A 15,179-nucleotide genomic window follows, 5' to 3' on the forward strand; every position below is an offset into this window, starting at 1 on the left:
ATGGCGGCTCGGCGGCCGCCGCGCGGGGGGCGGCCCGGGTGCGGCGGGTCTCCGCCGCCGCCCCGGCCCCGAGGGGCTCTCCCGCAGCCGGGAGCCGCCTCCCCTGGAGAACGAGAGCCGAGCGAGCTCCGGCCGTTCCCGGGGCGCCCCTCGTGGCTGCCGCCAGCTGCGCCCCGCGGGGCGGGAGGCCGGGCAGGGTCACCCCCGTTATCGGCCCGAGCCAGCCTCAGACGCAGCTCGGCGGGCCCGATAGCCGCGCCGGCTGCCGGCAGCAGCCGGTCCCGAACCTCCCACACCCATTCCGGCTTTCCCGGGCAGTCGGAGCGCTTGGAAATAAAACACCGTGTTTTCCACGTGCCACCGGTTCCACAGATTTGGCCAGTCAGTAATTTCCCCAGTAAAAACGAAAACTGGTAATGGCCAAAGATTCTCTTGCAGAAAACGAGGACACAGCTTTCTCAAGGCTTTCCCTTTGTAATGCAATTGAGGGCACAGCGGTTCCAGCTGCCCTTCTCCTCAGAACCAAGACAGATACTACCACTGCAAAGACAGCAGGGGAGAATTCAGTGAACCTTATTCTCCCCTCCTGCTCAAACTCAGACCAGCTTGCCTTACTTCTTAACTAGTGGCAATAGGTGGCCCACTGGGGGTAAGGCAGTTTTCCCGACTGATGGAATGTCGACCAGTCTGTGTGCTCAGGAGCTTCCCATTCCAAGCTTCCAGAAAAAAAAAAAAAAAAACCAAACAAACAAACAAAAAAAACCAAAACAAAAAACCAACAAAAAAAACAAACAAAGAAACAACAACAACAACTTCCAAGGAACTTCCAGGAAACAAACAAACAAAACCCAAAACCTCTTTCCCTTTCAGGTAACACCCAAAAAAACCCAAAACAGAATGGAGAATTATCTCAACCAAAAAAAGAAGTATGTGATTGATAATTTATGAAGCATTGTGTCAGATAAGATTTTTTTCTATCTTTAGTTCTGTTCACAAGGTCTACTGTTGAAATGCTTACCAGAAACTTATATAGCAAGGGTAGCAACATAACAGAAATAACATTTAAGGGAATTAATTGCAAGTCCGGTTAAGAAAATTCTGTAAAGAATGCAGACAGGGACAGAAACTTGTGAGGATAAGCATGGCTCTTAGAAACTTTTAGAAGGTACTACCTTGTTGATAGCATATGTCTGCTTTACATTTAATTTAAAGATACTGATGCTTAAATTTTATACTTCTGCACTAGAAGTGTATACACTTACTAGAACCTCAGCTGACATGAAGCATCAGTATCAGTGCTTGACTCCTCACTGCCTCTCATTCCTGTCTACATCCTGTCCCAACCCTAGGCCAACCCAGCCCAAGCAAAAGATCAGCAAGGGATTATTCCAAAGCTGTGCCAGGGTTTGTTATGTATGTTTACTGCTGGAAGGTGGTGCAACCTGTTGGGTAACACTCATCCACTGATAACGATAGGGTGAGATTTTGTTTTGATGCAAACACTAATAAAGAAGGCTCTTTTATTAATTTTTTCACTGTTGAATTTTCTCTGTTTGGCACCTGACAAAGAGTACTTTCAGACTGATTGGGATTTGGTTTTGGGAATACAGTATAATAAGGTCTTTCTGATTTTTTGGCTTTCTGTCTTTCATTCTTTCCTATAGAAACGACACCTTAGAGGGACCTTCTCGGGGGAGTAGCAAGGGAGGTATATCAGACCATACTAAGAACTCTTGGTAAAAATGTATGCCTTCCCTTCTCTTGAATGCATTTTTCTCCCTTTGACAAGATCATTAGTGATTTAGCATTTAATAAAGTATTTAAAATACATGAATCCTTTAGCTGTTTGAGAAGAGCATACATTTGGCTGGATAGACTGCTCATTGACTACTATTGATATCCACCAGCCACCAGGCTGATTTCCCAAGGGATCAGCAGTAACAGGACAGAGCTGTGTTTTCACCTCAGCTCTGGCATACCCAGTGTGCTAAATCAGGTAAGCACACTTAACCCGAGTCTTGTGTCTTCTTTTGGGGAACACAAACAAATTAGAAGTGTAATACTCAAAAAAGTAAAGAACCTCAAAACCCCAAAAAAGTAAAATACTTGAAAGTGTGAAAATGTAGTATCAACACATGTGAAAAAATACAATAAAATTATTATAGCTGCTGTCTAAGTAAATAAAAGTATATAGATAGGACTTAATATAGCATATTTCCTCTGGCAGATTTTAATCTTTTCAAGCATATTATATGCAGCCTAGCAACTATCTCTCTTTGACATGCAGCCTCTTCTGAGATGAACAGAGAAGAACACCAGGGTCTTATCCCTTGCCCTGTTAAGAAAAATGAAATCATTATTAACCAGACTGTACCACCAGAATAGCACCGTGAATAACTCAAGCATCAGATTACAGGACCAGTTCTGGGAAATGTTAGGAACACAGTTTTCTGGCTTTTTTCAGTCTGGATAATTAGCAATGATAACTTAATGTTGAAGTCAAGAAATCTTTCTAAAGCAGTATTCAATATAAGGATACTGCTGACCATATCCGAAGACCATACAAAGTCCTGCTTCCCAGAACAGCAAAGGACAGTATTTTCTCACTGTTTGACACCTCCTCTCTGCTTCCTCGACTTAACCAAAGCTCCATAGGCGCTTTATTTGAGCCACATGTTCTCTGGCCTTGAACATCCCCTTGTGCTCCTTGGAGCATCTTTCTGTTCCAACATCCTGCTCTTATTATAGAGTTTATTTTCTTTTTCCTTTTAAGATCTCTGTAAACTAAGGGTGAGAGCCATGGAAATCAATTCTCCTGGAGTTTCATCCAACCCACATAAGTATCAAAAAGCACCCATGCATTAATTAGACCCCCAAACATAACTATACCCACAGCTATAACAGTGTGACTAATGCACAGGAAAGGGTAGTTTTTTGTATACAAACTCCTGGGAGGACAGGTTTATAGAGTCCATCAGCTCTTGATCACAGCTATCCTCTTCCACTGGCAACTCAGCTTTGGCAATTGAACTGTGGATCACAAAACACAGTTACTGCCATTGCAAAGCCAAGCTTTCCAAAAGCCACTAAACAAACACAAAACTGAAAGTTGTCCCCAAAATTTTAATCCTCTTGAGCATTCCCTTAACATAACATTGTATAATCATTAACTACTCTTGCCCTTGATTTTTGTTGGTTTTCACTCAAATTGGATGTTTCCATGCAGTTATGTGCTACCAAAGTAGTCAATAGATGATATGGGAGACAATTCCTGCTTTTTTATCTGGGCAGCAGCTTAACCAATGAAAAGCAGCTGGAGCGACCATTACATGAGTCATCCTGTGGCTTTCATCATACTCATTTCCCTGCAACAATTACACGTGTGCAGGCTGGGCCCACACAGGAACTGCAAGAGGTTCACTCTCTCAGTGAGAGCAGGTTTCAGACAATGTCCTTTTCAAGAACTGGCAGTGACCGCATAAAAACATTTTACAAAGGCATACACCTGAGCCAGTTTGGAAAGGTTTTCTGGGAAGTCATAAATGTATCTTTGTACTCAGTGTGAAGGCTACTTCACTGGTAAACATAGCAAGGTGTGAAGGCTACTTCACTGGTAAACTCAAGCACTTGTTGCAAAAGCTGAAATGATGGGGTATTCTGAAGAAAAGCACTCAGAATTTACTGTAAGCAAGTACATTTCTGCAGTTTGTTTCTGAAAATACCAAAATTGGATTTTTAGTTTTTCTAGAGAACTAGCATAGAAGTTGTAGTCAAACTGTGTGGTGATAACTGAAAGCCTTGCCTTACAGTAGCAAGTGTCAGGTGAGCTTCAAGACAGCATTATTGATTAAAAATGTGGAAAATTCCTCTAAATAACCTTTCCTGTAGGGTATTAGAAAAAGATACCTTTTCCAAGAATAGACCAAAAAAAAAAAAAAAAAAAAGAATACAGAATATGAGAAGACAAGAAGAATGTCAGCAAATGCATCAGGATGAAATAATCTGTCTGGAAATTTACAGGTATAATATCAGTGCATTTTCCAGACAGCTGCGCACCTAGTTTTCAACAGCATGGAAAAATCCAAGTATCTTACCAACACAGTAATTGCAGCAATGGATAGAGACATTAGCACTTCCTAGGTAATCTCCTTATCAATCACAGGAAAAATACTTCCTCATGCTCCTTGGTTATTGACAATGAGCCACAATTATATGAACATTAGATTTACACCTACAGACAATGTGGCTTTGTAACTCCAGTACTGGGGGAAAATACCCTTTTCATACTGCTCATTGCTTAACAAGTAAATGGATTATATAATGCACGAGGCAGGGACCCGTGCTTGACCGTTCTTAGCTGACTCCACCCAAAAATGCCTTGTCTAACTGTGGTTACCTGAAACTGTAGTTCGGGGTTCAGAAAGTTTGTTGGTTTCTGATGTCTGCTCTCCTAGAGCTGTGCGTAGGGTGTGCAGGAAGAAAATGAAGTGCTTTATCAATACCTAGATGTGTCTGGTCACTTACACTGACTCACATGGTTACTGGCAAACTATAGTGTACAACACACAGATGGCTGATGAGGCAGTTAAGCAACAAGGGAAACCTGAGGAAAATTAATCTGTAATCAGGAAATAGGCCCCTGGACTGTGTCTCTGGAGGGTGGTGTCAAACAAAAAGCATTTCTAAAACTTCTGAGGCCTAGATAGAAAAATCCAACACCTGAGAGAAATTCTGTGTCCTTAAAGCAATATAACACAGGAGAATGCCAGATAGTGTTACTCATAAACTTGAAGCTTGTTAACACAGAAATGATGAGGGATGCACTGGATGTTTACATCCACCTCAGTTACCTTGGAACACTTTTGTAAAAGATCTTCCTTCTTAAGAAAGCAATTTATCAGTTCATCTATAATTTCACAGTAGTACACCTCATTATCTGCGTTGGTTACGGGAACTTAATTGGTATTTTTCATATAGCATCTTTTGTAAGACAGTGTGCGTGTGTCCAAGCTGGTTTTGAAACCATGTTTACCATACTGCTCTCATTCACTTCTACTTTGTTCTGTGGCTGAGACAATTCCACAGAACTGAAGGTGCAATTATAGTCTTCAAAATACTGTATCTGCCAAAAGAAAATACATTAAGCTAGTACAGACAAATTGCAGAAAGTCAAAGACTTTAGCAATAATTATGTATGTTCAGGTGTGTTGAAATAGACTGCTCTAGAAATTAGGCCCAGTAAATATTGTACATGGTGAAATTCACCTCTCTAAAGCAAAAAAACAAAGAAAAGTTCAAATTAAATTCCATGGAATTAAATAAAGTTCAAAATTACCCCATGTGATTTTGACACTAGAAGTTTTTTTCTAAAACTGCTTTCAGAGGAAACAAAACAAAGTTGAAGAGACCTCCTAAATATACAAATTCCATCCTTAATGATAGGACATCAACATTTTACTTGGCTCAGCAAGAAGGTTAAGTGTGCTAAACTCAGATGCAAGTACTTAAAAATTAATTACATGGTTAACTAGTCCAACTGAGGAAAATATGTAAAAGTCAAACAAACAAAAAAACCCCCACTGTTTTAACTTACAGATTACAAATACTTTATCTGGAAAATCATTATCAAGTTTTGTCCATTTGCCTCATATTATGATTAGAGCTGTATCTACTGTATGTAGACACTTAAAATATTTACTACTTTTATACTATTTCTATTATAGCATTTTCACATGTTAGCACACTAACAGTATGTGGTAAAATTATTAAGATCAGGACATAAGAGTTACAGCTCTTCCTTGACCTAAGAAAACCTATTCACTTTTTTTGACATAGGAAGCTTATTACTTATATGTTCTCAGTACTCTGAGTGCTCAGTCACTGGAAGGCTTCTCAAATTTGGCCTGAATCTTCAAAAACCGGAAAAAGTCCAAAGCCCCTACCAAAAAAACCAAACAGAACCAGGAGAGCTATCAGTGCTACACACAAGTTAGCAGATGCTCCTTTGCTCAAGAAAACCATTTTAAAGCAAGCTGCAGTGCTTAAATAAGCTGCTTCTGGTGTGTGACCTGCTGCAGCTGTTCCTTATTCAGCAAGCAACTGATTAGTAAAGAAATCCCACCAAATACACCACCCCTCCCTTAAAAAACCCCAGCAAACCAACCCAAACAACTCACAAAACAAAAATCACAAATTTGTGATATTTTGGTATCACAAATTAAAACCTTTGGAAATATTTTCCGAATGTGACCCACATGTTCATAAAGTCTCTCCATATACTAAGTTTCCAGTTTTGGTCACATCATATCCCACAATTTTGCAAGCCACTATTTGTTACTTACACAAATACAGCTTAGATGTTGTCCATCAAATGCATAGATTGAAGTGCATTGCCTCTTGTGATAGAAATCCAGTAGTTTTTTATTTATTTCATATTCATTTCACCACTACCAACTACCCCGCTAAATCCTTCGTGCTACTGGATTAACAAACTCTCTTCTTCCTGAATTCTCCAGCAGAAAGCCACTGTACCTTTTCCTCATTATGTTCCGCAGTGTGCCGCTACATTTAAATTCATGGCCAACAACAATACAAAGAATTTCCTTTCTTAACTATTTGAGTAAGTACTGATTTTAAGACTGCAGTGTTAACAGAGTAGCTTACTTACAGCTCTCTGTTACTTCCACTTGGCATTTTCAATTTCAAAAGGTGTTTTAATTCTTAGCTCCTTCTCCAGCTGCAGTTAAAGCTAAAGACTTGATTTATTTAGGACTAATAGCGTGCTGCTTTCTGTTGAACTGCAATGGAGCAGGCAGGTGTATTATTCTGTTGCATCATTTTAATGCCAATACTGGCATTTGACTTGCCCAAGAACTGTGTAACTGCATGAAGAGTTCAGGCCGGAAGCATCTGGAGCGAAACAGCGCGTTTATCCCTAAAACGCTGAAATGTGCGCAGCCTCACGGACGCTTTGGGATGAAGGAGTTTAGGTTCGGTGGAAGGGAGCAGCGCACCCTCCCCGCCCCGCCGTGCCCGGGCCGGGCTGGCCGCTGGCGGCCCCGCGCGGCCCGGAGCGGAGCGGCGGCACGGACACAACTGCGGCTGCATCGCACCTGCTCGGTTAAAAACCAACAAACGTACAAGGCTTCTCCATCTTCTGATGTATGCTTGGACTTGGACTAGACACGTTCCCGGTTAAAAAAATATATTTTCAATTCCTCCCCTTGCTCATAAATGGCCATATGTATAAGAGAGGGAGGAATGAAGGTTCTGGCAGAGAGGGTAATTCTCTTAAAGCACACAGCAGGGTATTGTTTCTAAATCAGCAATAAACTAGAGCAAACACACCAGCCTCCCAGTTGACTGGCACTTGGATGAAAGCACAGCAGCAGTCCTGCTCAGGAGATGAAAGTATATATTTAGAGGAAAGGATCGTGTATCTGTATGTTTTCAAAAAAAGGCTCTCAGGTTTCATAAGGCAGCCAAGCTCCTGGTCAAATAGCAGAAGTGAAAGTTTCTGTTTTAAGTAAGACGGGAAAAAACTTCAACAGAAAGATTTCGGCAGTTTGCAGTGAGGGCTGGTTTTGAGACAGCACAGAAAGTACTGATGGGCTCTGCAGTCTCTCACAACAGCACAATGTTGTTATCTACAAGGTACAATAGTTCCAGTATCAATAGTTCCAGTATCAATAGTTCCAGTATCAAAATACCTATGCCAGAGGCTGGGGTTTCAGTCTGGACTTTCACCCACAGCCTTTACCTTGCTCTCTTCAAAGTGCTCTGATTGCTTCAGCTGCCTTTGGCTCTCGTGGCTCGGTAGTGCTCAGCCTTCAGATGCAGGGGCTCTGCTGCTCCACAGGGCACACGAGGGCTCACAGTAACTCTGAATTTACTACAATTTCTGCTAGAAAGGAGAAGGACAGGAGTGACTCATTTTCACATCCCTATATACATGAATGCTTCCTTCAAGTTGAGTTATACCCAACACCCACTGCTTAAACAGCCATCTTTGCATGAAGACAAAAACATTTTCAGAAGGGAACTGGTTACAGGCCTTATCTTGTACAGTGTTCACACCAGGTTGGAGTAAAAAGTTTTTTGCACATAGGCACATGCAAAAGGTAGCCAGTGGTCCCCTTTGGGAAGGGCATTGAACAGTGATAAAGCCCTGTCCATGTTTTGCAGGGAGAAACGATGGACAGCAACCAACAGCCCTGTCTACCCACCTTTAACTTAGAGGCACTTAGGCAGAGATATCTCCTGTATGCTAGCAAAAACAACCAAACCAAACCAAACCAAACCAAAACAAAAAACCAACAAAAACAAAAACAAAAAAAACCCCAGAGAAAATAACAAGAATAATTCCATTTTGAAAATGAGAAATATATTTATGTAGGCTGAATCTCAGCATTCTTGAAGAAAAAGCTATTTTTATCTGCAGGAAAAAGAAGAGTGATAATAACAAAGAAAAATAATGGGGACTGATAAGAGCTTTACTGAAGTATCATATAGATGGCTTTCAGGATAGATTGCGATTTTACATTTTGAATGTAGCTTTTGCTGAAGTCCAGTATCTTAAGTCACAAATATGTTTTAGGATTAAAGAGATCATGTGGTGGTGTTGTTCAGTAGACAGATAGATATTGGACACTAGGTAATGTTAGCAGCAACCACACAATTTATTTTCTATGTTTAATCAAAATATTTTTGTGCCAGTCATTTTTTCTGTACCTGGACTGCTGTTGAAATCTTTAGGTATGTTAAGAGCTTGATTGCCAATGATCTATTTCATTAGCTAACCTAAATAATATATTATGTGTTTTACAGAGATGTATGGGCCAATATTTAGTTCTGAAATCAGTAATTTGCTGGGACTAAGATACTATGTTCAGTGTAAAATGGAGTCAGACTGGGTGAGAGGGCAGAGGGGAGCAGCCTGTGCATAGGAGGCAGGAAGGTCATTGGAAACGGTTGAACCATGATCAAAGGAGTTGCACATTTATGTGTGTGCTGTGTGCAACACATGAGCCTTCCTGCAACTGCAGGGAGCAGCCAGAACTGTTTTACAGGGTAGCCTATGGATTTCTTTTAAATAAGCAGCATTTTTTGAGTTAAATGAAGAAAGGACTATGTTGTGGTTATGACAAAATCACAGAATGCTCAGCTCAGTTCTCTCTTTCTGAAGTCAAGCAAGTGATTTGATTTCTTGAAAAACAGAAAATAGCATGATTTCTTAGGTAAAACATGCAATAGACAGCCCTACTAGCTGATGATTAGATTCATACCTCTGTGTTCTCATTCAAGGCTATTGCCACTGAGATCTGCAAAGGTCTCAGCCTACTGAGCCAGCTCCATTACAGCTCACCAGCTTCCCCCCACTCTCCATCATGGTTTCTCTGTTTCTATAACCCAGGGACCAGGATTCCTGGGTCTGCAGGCTACACAAGGGTGGGTGGTCTTCTAAGAAAGTGGTCTTTGTCTTGGTCAGTCTGTGAAATGAAGGTGTCAACAAGCAGTCCTGAGAGATGTCAAAGGATCCGCAACCTGCATGAGAGTAAACCTGATGCTTAACTCTTTTCAAGATAGATGAGCTTTAGTACAGAGCTTTTTAGCTTTCTAAATGACCCTTCTGAGGAGAAGCTGCAACTGCAGCCCAAATGTGAACCTCCTGTGGACTTTTATCAAAGGGTCTGTCTTTGATGAACCTGGTCCAAATTATTTGAAAAGCTTAACACCTATGATAGAGAACAGGACTCCAAAGACAAAGGGAGGGTTTAATTTGTTTCTTATTCCCTGGCAGCTTTCTGCCTTGTGAGCAGAGACTCAACAAATAAAGACCTACACTTAAGTACAGTGATTTTCCCTGTCATCTTCCCCTGGCAAGTGCCTAGCTTGCCCTGCCGAGAGCCAATGGCCACAGCTCACCCAACAGCCACTTACAAGTACAGCATCACAAACCACTGGTTTTCAGTCATTCTTTATCCCAAAGTAAACTCATTATTTCTCCTATCTGCAGAGGTCCTTCACTGTATGTAGGACCAAAGTCCTCTGAGAATTACTGCTGTGCTGCTGTCCAATGGCAGACAGGAGAGGAGGGGAACAGCTCACACCAGCTCTTGCCATGCTCAATGCTATGCTCCTGCTAAAGCCAGCATGTGCTTTTGTCAAAGAAGTAACTGTGTTTGTCCTCAATGTAACAGTCTGCATCACCAATTAAATAAAAGTAAAATTTATTTGGTATAGGACAGAAAAATAAGAACAAAATCACTTACAAAATAAATGTTAAGCAAAAAAATTCACAGAACTAGATTAATATTTTATAAAAAGCTCAAACTTTAAGCATTGGATAGAAATGTTACTTTTTGCTCAGCCTGTTTTATGTTTCCCTCCCTCTTGCATGGCTTTGGAAGTCCAAATTTAGATGTCTTCCTCTGCGCGCATTAGTTTACACTAAAAAATATTTACCACAGACAAACTGTATTTCAAAATGGCAACATACATAAAAGGTTACTCCCTTAAGATATACAGTTTCCATTTTTGCTTTTTAAATCTGCATACCCACCTGCTGCATACTCACTGGAACCATACACACATGACCTGCTTCTGCCCAAGTTATTCCAATCCTCCCCTCTTTGCCAATGCTCCAGTTTAGATTTTAACTGAATGGTCCAAACACAACCATCTTACAGGCTAGAAGATCCCTCCAGTGTACATGAAGAACCATTCCATGAATTTGCACTTAAAGTGCTCCTGAGTATCTTAGGTGAGAGATTCTCCTTATTTTCTGATGAATACTGTTTGAAAGATGAAAGCTCACACAATCTGTGTTCCATGGAGTCCATGTACCGCTGTAACAGGTTGTTGCACCCAGCTGTGAGACGAAGGTGTTCACACCACTGCCATGTGGAACCCCAAAATGCACATTTTATACCGTGTTTTTTACTCCAGTTCTGGTAACGACATTCAGCTAAATGGTTTTTATTTCCTTGAGCAATTTTCTCTTTTCCAGTGTCCTGTGGCCAAAAGGCCTTCTCTATGTCTCTCAACATTTGACATTCTGCTTAAAATAATCTGTTTGATCACTCAACTCCATTCTTTACCTCCAAGGCAAAAAGTACCTTTTCTACTTCCATACTTCTGTACAGAAGATGATGCATGATAGCAGTTTAGCTCCTTTATCCCCTGCTCCAAGACAGATCTACTTTTACAAGTGTCATGCAAACAGCTGATGCTGCAAGGAGAAACAACTGCCCAGTTTTTAACTGACAATATAAGGAACTTCTTCCACAGTGCTGTCTTGCAGAAAAGAAAAAAACAAACCTTATGATTCTTTTAGTGTTGGAAAATGCTGGCTTTTAAACAAGAACTTTGCCATATTATTTTATTTCATTTATAGAAATATACACTTCCTGAATCACAAGCTGACTTTCCTTTAACAACTCCGAAGATTCATCACTGGGACCTCTTTTCCCAATGGCTGGTGCAGAAAGTCATAACAAGCATAACATGTGCTTTTCTTCCAAAAATACAGAGGCGAAATTATTTTTACATGGTACAAAAGTTATTCTCATTTTATTTATGGAGTTGAATTAAACAAAAACGAACATCCATGGCCGTTGTCACGCAGTGCAAGCCTCAGTGGTAACGTAAGAAGATAGGTTGAGGTGTGAAGGTTTATAAGACAATGCCATTGAAACAAACCCAGCAAATCTTATATGCAAGCAGTGAATCATATTTACTTCTGTAACCTATACAATTACACTGACTGAAGTCAGCTGAGCTGTGTGGACAGCAGCATCAGACACAGGTTTTGGGACAGGTCTGAATTTTGAGAGCAATACCAGCAATTGATTGTGAAGCCAACCAGTGCCCACATACACCTCACCTAGACACTGATCCAGTGGCATCTCCATAGGCTGAGCTCCACCTGGAGTTAGCAGACTGAGCACACAGCAACAGCAGGGCTCGGCTCAAACACTGTAAAATGCTACTGTCGGCACTATTTAGTTAGGACCTGGAAGAGCAATGTCTATTAATTCTTCTACTGAGACACAGAAAAGTTGACTAAAAAAGTCATAAGGCACCATTGATTCAACCTGGTTTGTATTATTCTTTTTTAACACTTCATAGTGAAATAAATACTTTAATACTGATCCTATTGTAAATAGCCACTGCTACGTGAAGCAATATATTGAATGATAAAATGCTGCATTGTTCTGGAATATATCTAGGGACTTTTACAGCAAAACATATAAATGGAAATGCTGTTGTTATGTGAACAAAAATGCCCCTTTCTGCAGTATTAAGCTATTTTACATGTATGCCAAACATCTATTCTGAAGAGGTTTCTAGAGTAAAAAATAATTGCTAAAACCTAAGCAGCTCAGGATTCTTGGCTTGTTAACTGGGGGCCTTTTACACAACACATTTTAAAGTGAAACTGAAGCTGGTTTTCCAAGTCTTTGGTAGTGGTCCAGATTTCTGGTCAGAAAACCTTGCTGAAACAATCACATACAGGATATTTTGAATGATACAGAGTATTGGAAGAACATTGGGCAGCATTTTCATCGACTTACCAAAATAAAACAGTTATGTTGAAAGCAGGTAAGTTATAGAAAAGATATAATTTCTGGAGGGCTGGGGTTTTTTTTTGTGACTGCATAGCTATTTGGATATTAACAAGGATTTGGCAAGTCAAGGTACTAAAAATACTGTATTCTTGAATTCAAACTATTGTTTCTTAGAAAGGTATTAAGTGCTTCAGTTTTAAAATAGGAATACAATAATTTAACCTTTAAATTATTAGCCTAAAATCTTATTTGGACTTCTATTAACAAAATAATATCCCAAAGAGACAGGCACTTTAAGTGACATCCATAAAATACACATACAAATTCAGCATTGTGCCAGGTTTGATCCCAAGGTGCACCTGTCACATGGAGGTCCCACCAGGATCTGTTTAAGACACTCTTACAGCCACGAACCTGCAACTGGATGTAGATACATCTCTGCGCCTGCGCATTCAATTGCAGGTTCAAGACCATAAACAGTAACTAAAAATAGGTAATTAGATACAAAAATGTAAAAAACAAGCAAATAATCAAATGCTGTCACAGCTAACTAAATTTTGTAAACAAACACTGTAAAGACCAAATTAAATTTGATCTGGCCAAATCCAACTCTAGCCTCATTCCCTTCAATGTGATGTCCAGACTGCCAGGCCGAAAGCAGATCTGCCCCTCCCTGCTCACAGACAGAGCAAAAAGCCCTATTCACAGACATTCCAGCAGGGTCCAGACTCTCTTTGGCTGAATTCCCTAGATTTTCAAGGACTGACCTCATTCTAGCCGCAGCGTGTAGTTAGGATGATATCTCCCATGCTAGAGAAATATTTTCTTAACCTACATGACTAGTTTCTATGTTTTATTTTGGGTTTTTTTGAGCAACACCCTGTGAAGCACAGCTGCCGACACAGGCTCGGTAGGGATCCCAAGGAAAACACTGAAGAAATGTACTGCTGATGAGACTGAGGGGACATTTTTCAGAGGTCCAATTAACAAAGAACTATCATTCACCAATATTTCAAATCCAGCATTATAATCGTCCTCCAATTTCCAAAAGCGTTTTTTATATGCACTTAGGTCCACTTGTAAAATTCACTCATACAATGAGCTCTTTTCTCATACACAAAATTCAAAAGCCATTACATATATTAACCACTTGCCACAATGTTAGAATACTTTACTCTTCCTTCTATCAATGTAAGCCTTGCAGCTCTCTGTAGAGAATTCTTTCAGCAAAGTTTGAAAGGACAAGCTTCATGGCCAACTCAGAAGACCAAATCTTTCCATTTCTCTTGAACCAGTGCAGACAGCAAATTTTGGATGCTCCTGCTTGAATGTACAAACCCCGGACCCCCCTCACAACATCAAAGGGCTTTCACTGAGGAACATTTTTTACCTCAGCTGCTCTACCATAATAGAAGTCAAACACAAGCTCTCTGAAACTTGTGACCTAAGTGCCAAGAAGCTTTTAAAATCAAACTCCATCATTTAGTTGTACCAAAGAAACAGCTGGAAAGCAGTCTGTGGAGCACTGGCATTAGTGATGCTTTACAGGAGTTGCCTGCAGCTACAATAATTGCTGCGTTTGCACTCAGACTACCTTCTGAGGACTCTTCACATGCAGCATCAGGCAGAGGGCGTTACAGTAATCCAAGGCACGGATGACATGATGTGGGTTGGTCCACAGAAGAGCAGGAGAGAATTAGGTCACAGAACACATAACACTATTAAAAAAATAGGAAAGAGGGTTAAAAATATATATGTATTTTTATGCTGATGAATTCTTCACTTGTGCTTTTTTTTGGAAGATTCTCTGCAGATAAAAACAAGGCCAGGGGCACTCTATCGTTGAGGCAGGATGTGTTGTGTATTGTTTACGATTTGCTTGACTAAGTTGAAGTGAAAAAGCTAAAGATGAATTCTTTGTCACCATGTAGTAGGTCTATGGCTTGCAGAAGCAGATAGGCTGAGTTAGGCATGCAAAGAAGGATCCAGGGGATGCTTGGCTACACTTTTTACCCAGCAACTGTTTTTTTAAACATCAAATACTTTATCATTAAAATAATACAGCTACTGTATCCAAAGCAAATGAAACAGCTTTGTTCAAGCTCTATCAAATTCAAAGCCAGACCTCCCACGGAGCTCTCCGGGGGACAGGGATGCACACGGTAAGCATTGTGCACGTATGTTCTGTAGGGTCCACAAAATGCCTGCAGTTTAAGCGAATAAAATTCAGACCTTTGAGCAACTATAGTCCATAAGCCACATCTATTACTTCTGTAATAGAGACTGAAGTTTGTTCCAGCTGACAAGCCAAAAGTGGAATCAATCACGACAGACAACTTTCCAGTCATGGGGACAGGAGAGCTGACTCGAAGGAAACTTGAGAACAGATGTCACCCAAAGATGGGCCAGAACCCATTTCACCTTGGTATAGGCGGGAGCGGGGGGGCACCTCTTTCTTTTCGGACAGAACCACCTAAAAGAGAAAGAAGTTTTTTTGGTGTTACTCCTCCTGGAATACTTCTTCTTTTGAAGGGGGAGTTTACATTCAAGCAAATAATTCAGTAACTGGTGAAGATCTACTAATTTTTATGCCTGGCCATGAAAAAAAAA

The 15,179-nt window shown here is 40.5% G+C and overlaps 1 protein-coding gene across 3 annotated transcripts in view; it reads right to left on the reverse strand.

Moving 5' to 3' along the window:
* Positions 1 to 10,212: 10,212 nt before the first annotated feature.
* The window catches only part of WIPF1 (WAS/WASL interacting protein family member 1), a 54,698-nt gene continuing 49,731 nt past the window's right edge, over positions 10,213 to 15,179 (reverse strand). For all 3 annotated transcript variants that reach the window (XM_030277505.4, XM_030277504.4, XM_072932264.1), the window contains one exon: positions 10,213 to 15,042. In XM_030277505.4, coding sequence (XP_030133365.4) covers positions 14,987 to 15,042 — 56 coding nt within the window. In that variant the 3' untranslated portion in view covers positions 10,213 to 14,986. The remainder of the gene's footprint in view (positions 15,043 to 15,179) is intronic.

Source organism: Taeniopygia guttata, chromosome 7 (genome assembly GCF_048771995.1).
Source record: "Taeniopygia guttata chromosome 7, bTaeGut7.mat, whole genome shotgun sequence".
Taxonomy (NCBI): domain Eukaryota; kingdom Metazoa; phylum Chordata; class Aves; order Passeriformes; family Estrildidae; genus Taeniopygia; species Taeniopygia guttata.